The following is a 17,500-nucleotide window of genomic DNA, read 5'->3' as shown; positions in this document are numbered from 1 at the left end:
GAAAACATATGGCGAGACAAATGGATTCAGGTCATTTCCTTGGCATGAATAGGCAAATAAGAATAATATTATAACTTTAAAATTGATAAAATTCTGGGCATGTAAATATTTGTTCGGGCTTGCGTAATTGGGGATCACACCTGCCCGAAGGGCATGTGCTGAAAAAAAAATTTGGCGAAGACTGCTACAGCAAGATATATAGCAATTATCATGAAAACACGTGCATGCACGTGCGCTGCAATCTGATTGGCTTAAACTTTAAATAGCTATAACTCCCTTGGTTTTCAACCAAACAGGATGGGATTTGGAACATAGATAGAAATAATGGATTTCTACAAGTAGGTATGGTCAACATGCACATGCATACAAGTGCGTGTACGTGCGCTGCAATCTGATTGGCTTAAACTTTAAAAAGCTATAACTCCCTTGGTTTTCAACTAAATGGGGTGGGATTGAGAGCATAGATAGATGTTATGGACTTCTTCAAGAAGGTATGGTCACCATACTCATGTATGCATGTGCGTGCACGTGAAATGGGTAAAATCAAAAATACACCTGAATAAGCGTATTTTTTAACACTTTTGGATTAAATACTTTAATATTTAGTATATAAAAATATATAGATTGTGTAGACAAGATGATATGGTCATTACGCACATGCATCCACATGCACACGCGTGCAATGCTAAAATTTGAATGAATTTGGTACACTTCTGGGAAAACATTGTTAAAATCTCAAATGCATAGAGTTTGTCTTATTTAATAAAGCTTACATGGAATATGGCACCAAAATGGAGTTGGGGAGCGTTTGGGGAACATCTGTAACGGTCCCCGTTACAATTAGCACTAGTTTTGATATGAATCTGATGTCAATTTCATATTTTTCGGTGCATCTGTCCGTAATTGAACTTGTGTATATTAACATGATAGTGTTAATCGCATCAGAGCGGGGATATTCCTAGTGAGCATTGGCTCACAGATTCCTTGTTAGTCAATAATTACACCACTACTGTATTATGTTTATCTCTTAACACAAGTGTAGTGATGAATGATATTTTATTTTCAGGATGGGGAGACAGCATTTGGTAGTGCAAGAAAATTCAGTAAATGTGAATGCTTGGACACAATCAAGTCACACATGTCAGGTAATTCATTTAGATTCTAGATAAATGAAATAAAATTTTATTAACGAGTACTTGTTTTTAAGAAGCTACATTTTCAATTCTGACTCTCTTCACAAATTGTTGATTCTCATTACGTTTGAAGTGGGAATTTCCATCATATCATCCTTGCAATACCAGGGGTGCTGTCAGTCAACACAATGCCGTAGGACCCCTGGCATATTTCATTCAATATCCATGGGCTACTGAAGCGACATCTTTCAGAAAAATTAAAAATCTGAATAATTTTTCTTATCTCTTAATCAATCACATTAAACCATTCTATGATAAACAACTTGTAACATGTGCATTTGAGATGTCAATTGAATCCTTTTTATTTACATTATCTTCTGTTTATGAAAGCTTTAATTGATGGTGCTTCTAAATGAGGGAAGCAAGCCCTAAAATATCTAATGAGATATGCCAGGGGTCCAACGGCAACTTGTTGACTCAGGAGTCAGGACCCCTGGCATTGCCAGGATGCCATCACAGAAAAGAGGACATCAAGAATGGTTACAGAATAATTCAAACTTATTGCATCTTGTAGAAGAACTGGACTCAAGTTCAAGTACCATGAAAGACCTTTTAATGAAGAATACGTACTGCATGGATGTGACATCTCCAGGTACTTAGTAATTTTCAACATATTTTATTTAAATAGGAAATTCTAGCAGCTTTGATAAAGTAAAATTTTATTTGATAAAAATTAATAAAATTTCTATGGCACGCCAAATTCACAAAAATGAGATAAACCTAGTTTCACATTTGGTAAACTAGGTTTATCGACTGTAAACTATAGTTTACAAACCGTAAACTATAGTTAATGATTCGTTAAGTATAGTTAACGATTCGTTAAGTATAGTTTTCATCTGTAAAACTATATTTAACGGTTGTTAACTATAGTTTACGAATGATAATTTAAGTTTATCTGTCTGTAATAAGCGTTAACAATAGATTTTTTTGATAAACATAGATTCACATTTGTAAACTATAGTTGATTGATATAAATGATTGTTTTCAGTGTTGAGTATAGTTTACGGTTGTGAAATATAGATTATCACGTTAACTATGGTTTACGATGTAAAATATAGATTAACGTTGTTAACTATAGTTTACAGTCCGTAAACTATAGTTTACAACCGATAAACCTAGTTTATCGACTGTGAAACTATGTTTAGCTCATTTTTGTGATTTTTGGCGTGCCATAAATTACATTATAGTAGATGCTTTACCTAAATTTGAATACTGTAGAAGTACTTATTTTCACGTGGTATTAATTAACACTATTTCCATGGAAATTTGTCCAAGCATACTTAATATAAATGTAAGGCATATAGTGACAGTCGAGAAAATCCGCGTAATTTTCTACCCGCGGATTAAACAGAAATTGAGATTCCGCGGAATTATGACCCCACGGAAAAAAGTATGCCTACCATATGTATACCTGTATTATAATAATTGATTTTATAAGTTTAAATCTTATTTTTAAATGTTTCTTTTCCTTACAGATCATCCATACATTGACATCAAAGGAAGGAGAAATGACACTCTGACATCAGAGGAGTCATTTCTTACTTGCACTAGTCACTTGGACACATGTGCATGTGGTCAACAGCAGAACTGTCCTTGTTTAAACCAAAACAGAAATGCACTCAGAAGCATTAGTCCAAAGACAGACATTGGACAGGAAGACAAGACCAAGGAAAGAAAAAGTGTCAGAAACAGTGAAAACTATGTGTATGAGGTTTTCAAAGATAAAAAGACTTCACCGAGATGTTCTCCACGGCCATTTTACCCGGTTAATTTGAGTGATCTGATGACTTCAGATGAAAGCTTTTGTCCTGAAAATAATGATGTTCTCAGGCAGTTCAGTGCCATGAACCTCAAATCTACACAGAACGTCAGATCTTCTATTCAGACCGTCAGATCTCCTAACCAGAGGAAAGTCTTCTCACCCCCTGTAGCTCTACCGTCCTCTCTACCAGCAAACCTGAGCGACCTTTTGACATCAGATGACAGCTTTTGTGCTCCAAGTAAACCCAGTTTTGCTAAAAGTTTAAGTAGTCTTGCCTTGAAATCCCCAAGTAAGAAGGAACTTGTCAGACAATGGCATCAGCAAAATTTTCCATCAGCCACTGACTCTTGTTCGTCCACTCTTGAACAGTCAGGAAACTCTGAAGATACTGAACTGTATGATCCATATGACGATCTCAACAAGACACTACCATACAGCATAGACACCATATCTCTGGCAAGTACCGCAGAGTCCACAATTCACTACTGGGAAGATCCAGACACCGGTAACAAACTGGTAGAAAAACATATTTTATCGTCATTCTGTGGAAGTAGTGGCTGTCCATCCAGCAACAGTATTTGTAGCCAGTCAACAGTGGACTCCCAGAAGACAGAACTGTATGACTGGAAACACTACTCCCACAAATCAGATGACATAAATAATGTGTTGTCTAATAAAGAAATCCATCAGAAGTTAAAGGGCTTAGGGGACAACCCTGGACCAGTTGTTCCGTCTACTAGGCAGACATACCTAGCAAGACTTAAACAACTGGAAACCAATCTACAAGGGGGCCAGCTTGGGATTTTGAAGAAGTTACCAGGTGTGTTTTGAATTACAGTTAGATTTAAGATTTGTCAATTGATGATAATTATTTTAAGCAATTTTTGCTTAATACATCTTAATACTTCTATCAATTCTGTGTCTCCAGTTTTCATTTTCATCTTTTTCTTACACTGTATCATTTATATTACATGGATCATGAACATTCATGAATACACTCTCATTGACTAGCTACTGTATCTTAGCATGTAAAAAGAAGATTTGATTAAAAGTGCATTTGTTATTACTCAAATAATGTTATAGAACCATGCAATTCTATAACTAATTTTCCCCTCAGATTACCCGTCAGTGCTGCTTAATAGTTTTGAGGGACACTTTGATATGGTGGGTCTGCGGGAGATGGAGGACGACCTGTTTAAGGTGTTTAATGACAAGAGTCTGTCTGGGACCTGGAGGGAGGGGGCCCTGAAATCCTCCTTTAACTACCTCTTACTGGATCCTCGGATCACTCAGGACCTACCCAACAGGGCAGATAACCTTGGTAAGTCTTACCTCAGTTATACAGGATCAGTGCTTTATGTGAAATTCAGAATTTAAAATATAAATGATGAAACAGGTAATTCAAAGCTGTCAGATAAGTTTTTAGCAGCATCTGATTTTAATTATCTTGCTCTATTTTTTGGTTTGATCTTATCAGAAGAATATATATCAACCACTAAGAATTTATGATTATTTATTTTAATACTGTAAACCAATTTTTGTTTGCGACGACTTTATTTCGCAATTTACCGAGCTTAAACTAGTTTGCGACGATTAATTTTCGTGATGAAGCCTCTTTTTATCTGTTGTTAATAGACAAAGAGACCTTTATGACTGGTTCGCTGTGAGAAATATTCGCGATGAAGAGGCTGTCGCGAACTTCGCGAAAATTTCTCGCACGCGAATAAAAGTTGGTTTACAGTACTTTGTAATAATTACTATATTTAATTTTTAGGTGAATTAGAGACATTTAAGATATTTGTTGGTGCTATATTTTACATCGGCAAAGGCAAGCGGTCCCGACCATACTGTCATCTCTTTGAAGCTCAGTCCCACATGAACAATAATCTGGGCAAAGTAAGTTAAACAAACAAAAGTACAAATGCAATGAACAACAAAACTGAATGAACATTTATGAAATGATTTCTTAATCATTCAAGATATGAGCTAGCCTTAGTTGTCTTCATTATTCAGTTAAATGGTTTATAAATTCAAATAAGTGTGCCATACACTGTTATGTTCTTAGGATCAAAATAAGGAAGCAAATCATTCTAGTAAAACTGTTTAGAGAAATCAGATTGATGTATTTTGTAGGCTGGTAAGAAGGTCCAACATATCTTGGACATCTGGAATGATGGGCAAGGAGTTGTTTCCCTGCACTGTTTTCAGAGCGTCATCCCTGTGGAGGCATACACAAGAGAGGCCTGTATGGTGGATGCCATAGGTAAGTCAGTGATTCTGTTAATGGAAACTAGTTTCATATAGTTCACTTGAGCTACAAAATGTAGAGAATCCCCTCCCAATACTGGCATTTCTGCCAGTAAAGAGATGATTTAATATTTTTTGTTACTGAAAAATTATTTATAAACTTCTTTTAAAGATTTGAGAAGAGGAGAAAAATACTTTCCGAGTTAATTTTGAATTTATACTGCTTACACATTAGTGTACATTTTAAGTAAGAATATAATTATTGGAAAATAGTGCATTGTTAATATTGATAATTAAACTCCAACCTTACTTGTTGCTGATCAAGGAGTTTTTCTTAGGTGTTGTCCACTACATTCAAAAAAAAAAAAAAAAGAAAAGAAAACATCTGACCAATAACTTGTTGAGAAAAAAAAATCTAGGAGTCAGCCCAGTTTAATCCCCCCTCCCCAATTAATGTTAGCTCTATGGAAAACCAGTTCAAACCACAAATATGTTCATGAAATACATTCATTTTCCCCTGAAAAATTGACATCACATTGTGATACATGTATCTGTTCAGTATGTATCAGGTCTATCAGAAGTACAGAACATGTATTTGCAACTTTCAGTCTTACATCATCTTATGTTTCACACTCCCAATTTACTGACAGATGTGTATAAAATTTTAAAATATTAATTGAAAATATTGGTTTTGTTTGCATTTGTTATAAACAAAAGAACATTTTATTTCAGGTTTACCTCGATTAACAAATATAAAAAGGGGAGATGTCTACGGTCCAGCCACATCATGGTCGATTAAAAACCGTCAGCGATTTGGGGTCTTCCTTCTAAGAAAGGCTCTACAAATATTTCTTGGTGAGGGAGAGAGACAGATTTCTCCAGGAGATATAAAGAAATAAACCTGTTTGTGACTTTGGTGATGTATTGAAGGTTTAATTTTTGCAATTTGGGGTTTTGATTAACACAAGTCATGCTTACAAATTTTGAATAGTGTTGTAACTCTAATCTCAAGTTAATTATAGATTTGTAAATTGCAAAAAAAGTGACATGTGATACTTATATTGACATTTTTATACCATTTACTAAAGAAAAGTACTTCATAACTACCCCCTGTACTCATTTTCTCAAACATTCCATAATTGTCTACCATTCAAAAGTTACAGCTGAGCTGTTTTCATGATTATAATTGTATTTCAATTGAGCATAATCAAATTCCAGAATCATTAGAAGTATACTCAGTGAAATACTTTTTTGATTTAAAAGCAGTATATATTTGTATTTTTATTTTAATTTGACATGCTTAGCATGAACCAGATTTATATTTCTTTCTGCATGGATTCTCTTTTAATACCAATCAATAAGGTGAAGAAATTTGAAAAATATGTACATGTATGAGTGTATTATAACCAGTATTTCAGATTACATGTACTACATATGAAACAATAATCATTGTATGGGGCCATGAATTGTTACATCCATTAACTTATATTTTTGGCAACAAATTTGTAATTGTCACATCACATACACATAAATTGGTGCTCTGAATGTTGTTGAATTATAATTGCAACATACTGTCTGTATTAAGGAAAATGTCTAATGTAATGTAAATATTTGTAGTTAGAACATATGACATTTACCATGATGTGTTGTTCTGTGGTTAGAACTTTTATATGAAGTTCATGTTGTGAATATGCATGGACAAGTTATTTTGTTCAAGAAGGCAGCTAAAATGTTACTTGTTCTTATTTTGTTTGAACTTTGAGATTCAGATATTTTTTTGCTGAGCCATTAGTTACGTAATAGTAAATCTTGTTTTTAAAGGATAATCAGTGTTTTTGATGTTGTAAGGAATTGTCTACGACATCTTACTATAAAATTGTGTATTTTTTGCAATTGTCCAATTTTTGTGAAAATTTGCAGATGGCACCGATAAGCAGAATTTAAAATCGCAAAGTATTTCCTGATAATAAAATAATTCAGATATTCTGTACTTGCAAGTTTGATGTGTGGTGCAATTTTCAGTCTGACATGCTGAACTAGTGTTAATTTTAAAAGAAAGATTTTGCATTCTTATGTATGAAACAAAATTCTTTTGAAAATGATTCACAGACTAATGTTTAATAGTAGAGCTCAGTATCAGTTTATTGCACAGCGAAATGTCTTGAAATGAATTTAATATAGTAAGACATGACAAAATTCTGCCAAATCCTTTGAATTTGGTGTTTATTTCCTTCTTGTGTTTTAGCAAGAGGCATGTCTAATTTGATCCATTCAATGTATGTTGATGTGTTATCAATCCAGTATTAACTACTGTACTTAATTGATACATTCAGTGTAGACCTTGTGGATGTGTTTTATATTTCGCAACTAACACAGTTTAAAGTATTTAATTTTATTTGGGGGGGGGAACTCTTTTAGCTTTTGATATAAATAAGCTTATTATAAATAATATGAACTTCTACTTGAATTGAAATGGAAACACTTTTGTATTGTCCTCCAGTTCTATGTAATAACTGTATGTGATAAGTAGTTGTGTCATTTGTTTATAAATGTTATGTCTTTCATTTGTTGCTTTTGATATTGTTTTGTTTGAGTTGTTCTCTGTTAATTCTACAAGCATGTTTTAATTAGAGTTTTTTTTTTATGTATCGTATGCCTGATTTCATTGTTAATTCTGTGTTGTTAGATTTCTAAAACAGTGCATATAATAAATTTATCAATAATTGATACTTTTCCTTGCTCTAGAGACTTGTATGTAATACTCCTACTCAATTCTTTTCAGAGAATTTGATGTAACCTGTCTTTATTTGTCCACACAAATATCCCTGCAAGTAAGGACATTAGGCCAACAGTAAATAAAACCAGAAGTCTCTTTCGAGACTGCAGCTCTAATGGTTTGTACTTAAAATAAAGGAAGAGAAAAGTAGCAGTTGGGACTTTCAACTTTACAAAAACAATAAATAGTATAATGATTATTGATTAAATCTCTTTTTATGGCAAGATTGAAATAAGACTACAACTGTAGGAGTAGCTTTTAATAAAATGTTATAGAATTTTCAATTAAAATTACTATGGCAACATCAATCATCAAAATTAAAAACACAAAACTGATAATTATGTATCTTAGTATAGTCTACTTGCATACCACAGAAACACCGTTCATCGAAATCAAAAATTGACACATGGAATTATGTGTCTTAATGAAGTCTACTTGTGTTTCAAGTTATATCAAAATCAGACCAAAACTGTAGGAGGAGTAGCATTTTGAATGTTTTTCACTGAAATTTCTATTTTTAGTAACCACGACAACACCGTTCATTGAAATCAAAAACTGATATATAGAATAACGTATCTTAATGTAGTCTATTTGTGTGCCAAGTTATATTGAAATCAGACCAAAACTCTAGGAGGAGTATCATTTTGAAAAATTGTTTACAGACAGACAGACAAATGGACGGACGCATTACTATCGCATAAGCTCTTCTGGTCTCTGACCAATAGAGCTAAAAACATTGTTTTATATACTTTAATTCACCCATTTTAAAAATAATGTTAAACAGCTCACCTCAGCTAAGGTTGGGGGTAGAACATGACAATGATCACTACCAGAAATGCTTGATAAGATGCTAGATTTGACCTGCATATTTCTATTGATTGACCAGATTGTATTTTTTGGAGCAGATCCATTACCAAGAAACGATGAGGCCTATCCAACCAAGCATGCATGGATAATGCATCATGACAGACACTCTACAGACATCTGATGCTGGATTTGACTTTCATTTTCGGGGTGATTGACTGGTAGTGAAAGTTTTTAGATCAACAGAACCCTCTTGTAGTACCTGACCTTAAGGCCATGAATTCCACTAAGTTGGAAATGATATCCTTGCTCATCATACTGCAACCATGCACTTAGTTTGTCTGTTTTAAATAGCCCAGAATTTCAGAATTGATGCATTTTCACAATTTGATTCACCCCATCTTACCCTAGAACCCCTGACTCGGGGGCCATGAATTTCATAATATGAAAAAAAAACACTCTGGCTCAACATAACTATACTCTGAATTATAACTAGAACAGTCCGAACAGGACAAAATACCCCCCGCTGGGTTTTTCAGAGTTTTTCCATAATAAAGATAGGTATCAAACATGAATTATATAATTTTTCTTTCAGTGACCTTGAACTTGCACAGATGACCTTGGGTCAAGGTCATGACACACCCATACAGCATTAGGAATCTAAGTGTGAAATGAGAACCTACCAAGTTTATCCATGAAGATATGGACCAGACATGAATTATGAACTTTTTCTTCCAGTGACCTTGAACTTCCCCAAATGACCTTGGCTCAAGGTCATGACACACCCTTGGGTCATGGGCAATCTTTGTGTGAAATGAGAACCTACCAACTTTATCCATAAGAAAGATATGGACAGGACACGAATTATGAACTTTTTCTTCCAGTGACCTTGAACTTCTCCAAATGACTTTGGGTCAAGGTCATGACACACCATTGGGTCATTGGCAATCTTTGTGTGAAAAGAGAACCTACCAAGTTTATCCATAAGCAAGATATGGACCGGACACGAATTATGAATTTTTTCTTCCAGTGACCTTGTACTTCTCCAAATGACTTTTGGTCAAGAGAAAATCATGACACACCCTTGGGTTTTAAAGCAAATCTTTCATGTGAAATGAGAACCTACCAAGTTTAACCATAAGAAAGATATGAGAACCTACCAAGTTTAACCATAAGAAAATTCATGGCACATTTTTTATTAGAGCGGACTCGAATTATGAACTTCTTTCTTCCAGTGACCTTGAACTTCCCCAAATGACTTTGAGTCAAGGTCATGACACACCCTTGAGTCATGGGCAATCTTTTCCTGTGGAGTCTGTAGAGTCTAATGTTCCTCAGTATGCAAAGATATGGACCGGACACGTTTGCACAGACGGTTTGGTTTCAGTCTAATCACAGCTTGAAAGACAAGGTGATTCCTACATACCCCCCCCCCCCCCGAAAACTTCGTTTGCAGGGGATATAAATAGGTTATTCATTAAAATAATTACGAAAAATGAAACAGTTGGGGGTGAATAGAATGACAGATTATGTTGGTTACATGCAAATTTTTGCAGGGTCCTAATAAAGCTGTTGGAATGCATGCATGATAGCTGAATTTGAGCCATTGTCTTGCTTGAACAAAACACAACTGAATTTCATGAAGTTTATTAAAATACTCCAAAATTATTAGGTACATTGTCAAAAATTAATGAACATTTCATAATCATCTTTTCAAAAAGAGAAAATATTGATTGGTTATCTGATAGTATAGATTAAAGCTGTTTAGTTTTAAAGCAAATAAAATCAGTTGGAAAGAAATTCAAAGTTTGATAGGATTTACACGTCTATGAGAACTAAAGAACTGTCGTTCACACTGAGCTGGAATTCCAGAATTATCTTCCAATTCAATGGCACATTTTTTATTAGAGCTGGCCTCAAGCTCAATCAGATCTCTCTTTTCCCTCTCAGAAACAGACATGCTCTCATCAGTAAAAGTTGTCTGCAGGTCAGATCCTTTTGTATTCAGTGGATGGACTTTATTGTGTCTGGTAACTACCATACCCTTCAAATCTGGGACTCTGGGTTTCCTCTCTAGTGGGTCTGTCACAAAGTTTGATGACTGACGGTGTAAGGTCATGCAGTAATGTAGGGGCTGAATCAACAGAATCCTGGTCTTGCTTGACAGTCGTCTTGTTTGGTTTCAAGTCATAATCAACAGGATGAACTTTACTTGATTTCATCAGGTTTGGATCATTTGAGCCGGGAATCCTTGTCTGATCTGCCCTCCTTATTTCTGGTAGCACTTGAGTTGGAAATGCAGGTTTAGTTGGGCCCATAGTCGTCTTTCTTAGGTTCTGTTTCAAATGCTGCTCTGCCTTTTCTTTCTTTGTTTTCTTGCCTGATGAGGATTTTTTCTCCGTCTTCTCTTTCTTGATGGTCTGTTTTGCTGATGCAATGGAATCCTTGACTGGTAGCAAAGGCTTAAAGTTGGATTTCAGAAGGCGGTTGCTGTAGTAATCAGCATCATGTTTCTGTTCTACCCAATTCTGTACCGGAACCTGCATTAATAAATGTTTTTTAGTTAAAAAAAAATTAGAAAGGAAAAATTTTAAAATTCCTGAAAATGGTGAATTATATTCCAGAATAAACAAGATGTGTTTGTGAAACACTGATCACCCGCATGGCAGCTTATAGTGAGGGTTGCATTCCCTTAAGGATAAATAACACAAACTTTTTTCATAAATCAGGAACATTTCTGATAGATTTACATTTAAATTGGTAACCTGAAAAATGTTCATCAAGTATAGTGGTAGAATTTTATAAGATTTTGTCATAAGGTTAAAAATTTGTGCAAAATTTTGTATGGAATTATAAAGAAAACAAAACAAAATCTCATATTTAAGCACCAAGGAAATCCTATGATTTCTTTATATTTCAGGGATTTTTTATTCATGTCATTTCAAGTCAAAATCAGTCAAAAAATATACATCGATCCATGCATCAAATTTTTGTTTGTGTTAAGTACCCTTAAATGCATGTCAAACTCCAAATGTCAAGGTCAAAAGTGTTGGTACTCAAAGGAAGGTCATGTTACAAAGGATACACCTGTGAAATATGAAGGCCCTAGTTTTAACTGTTCAAAAGTTTTATATGACCAAAGTTAAACTGTTTAAAAAATGGGTCAAAGTCTTAGGTCAAGTTCAAAAGTTAAATATTATTTATACTAGCTGAAAGTTCTTGTCACAATGAATACATATGTGAAGTATGAAAGCCCTAGCTCCAACTGTTCAAAAGTTATGGCCATGGTTAAAGTTTGTTTTTTTTTTAAAAGAAGGCCAAACTCCAAGGTCAGGAGGTCATTTGGTGGTACCCAAAGAAAGGTTTTGTCACAAGGAATACACCTGTGGAATATGAAAGCCATAGCCCCACCCACTCAATAGTCATGGGCTAGGTTAAAGTTGACAACAGACACACAGAGAGACAGACAGACAGGACAAAAACAATAATACCCCCGGGATCTTTCAATCTAGGATTTTTAAAAAATTTTACCATTTCCTTTTTATCAGGCAATGGAACCTTTTCTTCAGTAAAGTTCTGTACAAAGAAATAGGTAGAATACATATAAATATATACACTTGACAGGGCATTCATGCCATAAGGACATGTTTTAAATTTCTTATATGTTTTTTTCCAAATTGAAATGAAATATAAATTGCTTTAATTTTTTTTGGAAAAATTACCTCTGATTCATCAAACATGATCTCTGGTTCTTTCCAAAGTACTCCAGATGAGCACTGCAATACAAATACAGAATATAATTTAATGAAGGAGGAATATTTTTAAAAAATTGATATACTATAGATTCAGAAATACTTTGTAAAAATATTCTTCAAAAAGAGTTAAGAAATAAAAAAACAAATAATATCATGATAAATAAACCTATCTATTTTTGAAAAAAATAAAGTATTTTCGACAGCCCTACCTGATCCCCAGTCTTCCCTTCTTCTCCTAAAATAGAAAATGTAACAAATTTCATTTAAGTTTCAGTTTCCTAGATCATCTTCAATTCTAAAGGCACTGTAAATGTGCTCAAAAAAGTATATTCAACAGGAACACAGTCTTCCTCATGATTCACTTAAATAAATCTGTATTTCATCAAAACCTGATCCTCTCAGAATATTTGTTGGTTCTTCATTTGATCTACCAGTAATTTGAATCCCCCTTATCCATTGATTGTAAATGAAGTCAACCAGTGAAGTTACAAATATAAAACCTGATACACAAAGGGCTTAATGATTCAACAGGGATGCAACTTTGGGTATTTTGAAACAAAGGTATAAGTGGTAACAAGTATGGCAATATCTACCTTCATCTGATTTGTTCAGACTGGCCGTGGAAGCTAATGTAGACTGTGACCCAAGAAGTCTGAAAAAGAAATTGTCAAATACATGAAGTGCACAACAACACAATATAAAATAATAGTCACTGTGACAAGATTTCAAATCTACCATGCATTTTATCATTTATCTTGTACCAATTCACAATTGTCTACATTTTATCATATAATTCAAAACTGATTTTACTCACTCTTTTTCATAGGGTTCTTTCCTACAAGAAAAATAAAAAGATTCTTTTAAAATTATTTCTTTTTATAGGAGTACTTCATGACATACATACATGTATTATGCATATCAGCTAAGCACAACTTTTACCCCCTTCACAGAATCATGGCAGGATAAAAAAAAATCCCACAAAATGATATGTGTCCCATATTTTGAACAGTTTTCCAGAAGCTGTCGTTCTTTCTTTTAATCTATAGCTATCACAACACTGAAACTTTGTTTGATGTGTTGCAAGCTTCTGATGTCATTTTGATGCATTTTCTCACTCAATCAAATATTCTATAGTGTTATCTCAGAGCTCTAACCTTTGCCAAATGCCACATCTTATTTTCTTGATCAAAATGGTATGAAATACAAGGATGCTGAACAAAGGACATTTATGGCTAAAGGTCATCTGAGTGATTCGAGTGACAACAAATTCTAAGCTTGAATAATCAACATCAGAGTACCGTAAGTTAATGCTTTTGAATTAAAACTTAGATACAGTGTACATTACACAACTTGTTATCTACAAAATATTATATATTTTTAATCAAAAACATGTTTAAGTACTGTGATAATGTACCTTTTCTTGACCTTATATCTCACAACTGCCAACACGATGATGACCACGACCGCCACCACCACCAGAACAGCAATAAGTGCTATCATCCAGGGCAGGAGCTCACAGTTAGGCTGATCCTGAGGACATGCGCACCGGTAGTGGTTGATTTCATTATAACAGATGAGGGGTGCCACACAGGGATCACTGAGACATTCATTTATATCCTCGGTACAGTACTTCCCTTGGTAACCTCCTAGACATTCACATCTGTAGTAGGCATCAAAGCTGTGTGTTCTATGGGTGTCATTGCAAGGATAAATACCTGTGGCTGTAAATAAAAAGAGTACAAATAGAGAATTGTTTTTAAATGTGCATTAAATTGCACAGGTTTTTGTCAGTGCATTTTCTTCCCTAGAATGCAGTACCTGTACACAAGTAAATGTGTCATTAAAATACTCAAAACAATTACCAAGGCATTTTCCACCATTTTGACATGGCGATTCCATCAGCCCAAACTTGATGGTAATTGGAAGAGAAGTTCCATTTCCACTATCCAAGAAAAAGAGGTTTGCAGAAAAATTCCCAAACTGGTTCAGTGGTTGTGAAAACTGGACTGTGTAACTCAGCCATGATAGTTTATCAGCAGGATGTGGCAGATTTTCAGAAAAATTACTCATACAAGGCTGATTCTGATGGAAAATAAGATCTATTTAATCAATCAATTTAAAATGAACAGAATTTAAGAATGACAAGAGAGACACATCTGTATACAGAATATTTGACAGAATAACAGGAATATTGTGTTTCTAACATCTGAATTCATAATATCATGTTAAATCAAACCTCTTTCAATGAACAATCTCCTAGGACTGATGGTATTCTCCTAGCTTCATCAGATAGAGATAAGTTTGCTGTTGAAGACCCAGATAATTCTAAATGCAGTGAGTCTGCCAATTCCACATCGTAAGCTCCAAGTACTGCTGTCCAGGGTTCATCCCACAGCTCCACATTAAAGTCATTCTTAGCCTCCAGCAAAATCTATAATTAAATTTATAACATCAAGTTATTTGATGCATAAAAAATTTCGCTAAGTTTAACATGCCTCCTCTGGAGACCAGATGGTAGAATTTTGTGTTTCTTGTATATAATATTACTCATCACATATTATAATTTGAGCAAATAGTCTTTTATAACCCTAAAGTAAATGTACCAGTATTTTGAGATGGTCCCTAAAAAAATACCTAGATGGAAGATTTTTCCTAAACTTGGCAAGTATACTGAAATCAATGTATGTTATATATGATATAAAACTAACTTAAAACAGTTTCTCTATCGTAGTTTTCACACAATAAAACCCCAGTGAGCTCCCTTAGTTAACAGGAATAAGGAAAAAAACATGCAATTTAACTGAGTTTATGTTCAAAATTGATCATCAGTAAAATCTTACACTGATAGGCTCTGTTGGATCATCATGCAGTATGGATTGCCCACTGTGGATGAGGAAGATGACCGGTGGATCGTTGATAGCCTGGATGTTGATTCTGATGGTGTCTGTGCTGTTTGCAGGAGGAATATCAGGGTCTCTCTGTTCCTCATACATCACAATATCAATGTCCTCAACTCCAAAACAATCCTGACATGGAGTGTACATCAACCTGTATAACAATATCAACTCATTTAACACCTGATTTCTTCTTAAACTTATTTACACCAAGTTCTTCTTTGTATGAAAGAAGTTCAATATAATCAGAGAATATCTTGTTCAAGAGAATATCTGATAGGCACAAAATTAAAGTAGATATCTCTGAGATAGTATAGAACACCTCTTAAAAGGACTTCAAATTAATAAAATGAAAACTTACAGTCCATCAGAAGACAGAGTAGCTCCACCCAGATTAAAAGTTTTGTCTTGAAGTTTGAACTTAATGGTATCACCTTCTTCATCTGTTGCTTCTAGTTGGTATTTTACAATTCCTAAAAGTTTTTAACAGAACCTGACAGTGTGGCAGTTTTTCAATGAATATAATTTTATTTATTCTGCATAACAATTATTACTTGTAAGTGTTGAAATCGGTCTAGTATGCTTACCTGAGTCCTCCAGAATGTTTACATCTTTTATACTGATAAGACTGGGTGGTGAGTTATAAATGGATGCTGCGGTATCTGCCAGTATAAACATAGTCTCCCTGCTGAAGTATGCTGGATGTAGAGATCTCTTCTGTCGTGATTCAGCAGGCCTGGGCTCAACGTTATATGTACTACATACCTAATTATAGCATAAAGCATTGGTTAATTCAAACAAAATTTTTGTAATTGTAAATACTTTGCAATCCAGCATATCATCTTCAACAATTTTTTAAACTTTATTAACAAATGAAACCAACACAGAGATACATTTACCTTGACAGTCATTGTTTGTGTGTTAGGATCATACATCTCTTGTTCCTCTGCAGTTAGATGAGTGCAGGTCTTGCTACTGATCTCCCAATACTGCATATCTAGATATATAAAAATGCATTCTTTAACCGACTCTCTTATATTTTTGAAACAGATATTTACAGCAATGTCAGGGGTTTCTAAGGACTGTGTGATGTGGAAATCCCTAATAAGTCAAGGGGAAAGCAGCCCTTGTAGGGGGTTTGGGATAAAGCTGTTGACATTTCTCAGTACCTGCAATCTCTTGCTACCAATTTTGAGTGTCCAGAATTGTTCAAAAGTGTTAGTGTTAGAAATTATGATTTCATCATAAAACTTCATAAATACAAAACATTAACCTATGCAGACAGGATATGAAGCATTTGAGATAATGATGGTCATTACCAAAATCATGTTTTATAGTAACTCATTGTTCATTTCTTTTTAGCAGAAGGATGTGAATTCCTTGGATAATTCACCTAAAAATGTTTCTTTAAGCTAGAGTAAATAATTATTTAAAGAGATTTATGAAAACTGACTTGAATTCCAATGAACTAAAGTTGTCCTGTTTCCTGTGGTCACTTTTCCCACACTATCAGGATAAGACATGGTAAGAGGGCCAGGTAGTTCAACATTTCCCAGAGGAACCAAGGAGAAAGAGAAACCATGGCCATAAAACCTTTAAATAAAGAATAAAATATATAATCGTGCTACTTGCAATGACCAAACTTTCTAAAAAGAAAAAAAAATCAATGTTTGAGAGTTTTTGCCAAACCTCTTATACAGAAGTCTCTGGACCATGTCATTAGATGTTGCTGGGTCTTGTATGTAAGGTACAAAGTTAGTGGAGGCATCAGAACTGTATGTGGTCTCCAGATCTCTCTGTGTTAGCTTAGTCACAATGATTGATTGTCCATCTGCTAAACCTATATACATAAATATGATATATTAATTCTAAGTACTGTTATATTCATCAACCTAGCATTTAAAGTTAGATTTCCCTTACTATTTATTAACCTACCACTTGGAGTTGAGATGTCAAGGTCAGCTGTAGACCTCTTTCTGGCAGAGAGTGAGAGCCTCTCTTTGATGGCCGTACCATTGGTGGAGGTGGCTATCACAGATTCACTGTTGGTGATGACTACAACTCCTAGA

The 17,500-nt window shown here is 34.4% G+C and overlaps 3 protein-coding genes across 3 annotated transcripts in view; 1 reads left to right on the top strand and 2 right to left on the bottom strand.

The window, feature by feature from the left end:
• The window catches only part of LOC134232796 (ankyrin repeat and LEM domain-containing protein 1-like), a 20,830-nt gene extending 14,280 nt beyond the window's left edge, over positions 1-6,550 (top strand). The window contains exons 4-10 of the mRNA XM_062714770.1: positions 1,067-1,145; positions 1,708-1,785; positions 2,669-3,775; positions 4,073-4,276; positions 4,730-4,851; positions 5,089-5,218; positions 5,935-6,550. Coding sequence (XP_062570754.1) covers positions 1,067-1,145; positions 1,708-1,785; positions 2,669-3,775; positions 4,073-4,276; positions 4,730-4,851; positions 5,089-5,218; positions 5,935-6,101 — 1,887 coding nt within the window. The 3' untranslated portion in view covers positions 6,102-6,550. The remainder of the gene's footprint in view (positions 1-1,066; positions 1,146-1,707; positions 1,786-2,668; positions 3,776-4,072; positions 4,277-4,729; positions 4,852-5,088; positions 5,219-5,934) is intronic.
• A 4,033-nt stretch (positions 6,551-10,583) lies between these two features.
• On the bottom strand, positions 10,584-14,886 carry LOC134232795 (fat-like cadherin-related tumor suppressor homolog). The gene is made up of 10 exons (XM_062714769.1): positions 14,774-14,886; positions 14,400-14,613; positions 13,952-14,258; positions 13,352-13,372; positions 13,131-13,189; positions 12,747-12,772; positions 12,505-12,558; positions 12,314-12,358; positions 10,826-11,322; positions 10,584-10,725 (listed from the first exon to the last, which is right to left on the bottom strand). The coding sequence occupies exons 2-10, from the start codon at positions 14,605-14,607 to the stop codon at positions 10,584-10,586; spliced, it is 1,359 nt and encodes a 452-aa protein (XP_062570753.1). The 5' UTR covers positions 14,608-14,613; positions 14,774-14,886.
• A 902-nt stretch (positions 14,887-15,788) lies between these two features.
• LOC134232798 (uncharacterized) lies at positions 15,789-17,492 on the bottom strand. The gene is made up of 6 exons (XM_062714772.1): positions 17,367-17,492; positions 17,121-17,271; positions 16,885-17,024; positions 16,331-16,428; positions 16,019-16,196; positions 15,789-15,904 (listed from the first exon to the last, which is right to left on the bottom strand). The coding sequence occupies exons 2-6, from the start codon at positions 17,144-17,146 to the stop codon at positions 15,789-15,791; spliced, it is 558 nt and encodes a 185-aa protein (XP_062570756.1). The 5' UTR covers positions 17,147-17,271; positions 17,367-17,492.
• Between the last annotated feature and the right edge of the window lie 8 nt (positions 17,493-17,500).

This window comes from Saccostrea cucullata, unplaced genomic scaffold, assembly GCF_032062105.1.
Source record: "Saccostrea cucullata isolate Sc308-1 unplaced genomic scaffold, CSIRO_AGI_Scuc_v1 ctg4105, whole genome shotgun sequence".
NCBI lineage: Eukaryota > Metazoa > Mollusca > Bivalvia > Ostreida > Ostreidae > Saccostrea > Saccostrea cuccullata.
Note: the sequence above shows the minus strand (reverse complement) of the source record. Positions and strands in the feature narration are given on the sequence as shown.

What these genes read in the sequence shown, in the direction of transcription:
- LOC134232795 (XM_062714769.1), bottom strand. Translation starts at nt 14,607, where the DNA reads ATGAGTAATTTTTCTGAAAATCTGCCACATCCTGCTGATAAACTATCA. An exon ending in TCTGAACAAATCAGATGAAG is followed by an intron (nt 12,773 to 13,130) that starts GTAGATATTGCC and finishes TTTCTATTTTAG; the next exon opens with GAGAAGAAGGGAAGACTGGG. An exon ending in TCATGTTTGATGAATCAGAG is followed by an intron (nt 12,359 to 12,504) that starts GTAATTTTTCCA and finishes TTCTTTGTACAG; the next exon opens with AACTTTACTGAAGAAAAGGT.
- LOC134232798 (XM_062714772.1), bottom strand. Translation starts at nt 17,146, where the DNA reads ATGGTCCAGAGACTTCTGTATAAGAG. An exon ending in CACAAACAATGACTGTCAAG is followed by an intron (nt 16,197 to 16,330) that starts GTAAATGTATCT and finishes TGCTATAATTAG; the next exon opens with GTATGTAGTACATATAACGT. An exon ending in AAACATTCTGGAGGACTCAG is followed by an intron (nt 15,905 to 16,018) that starts GTAAGCATACTA and finishes AAAAACTTTTAG; the next exon opens with GAATTGTAAAATACCAACTA.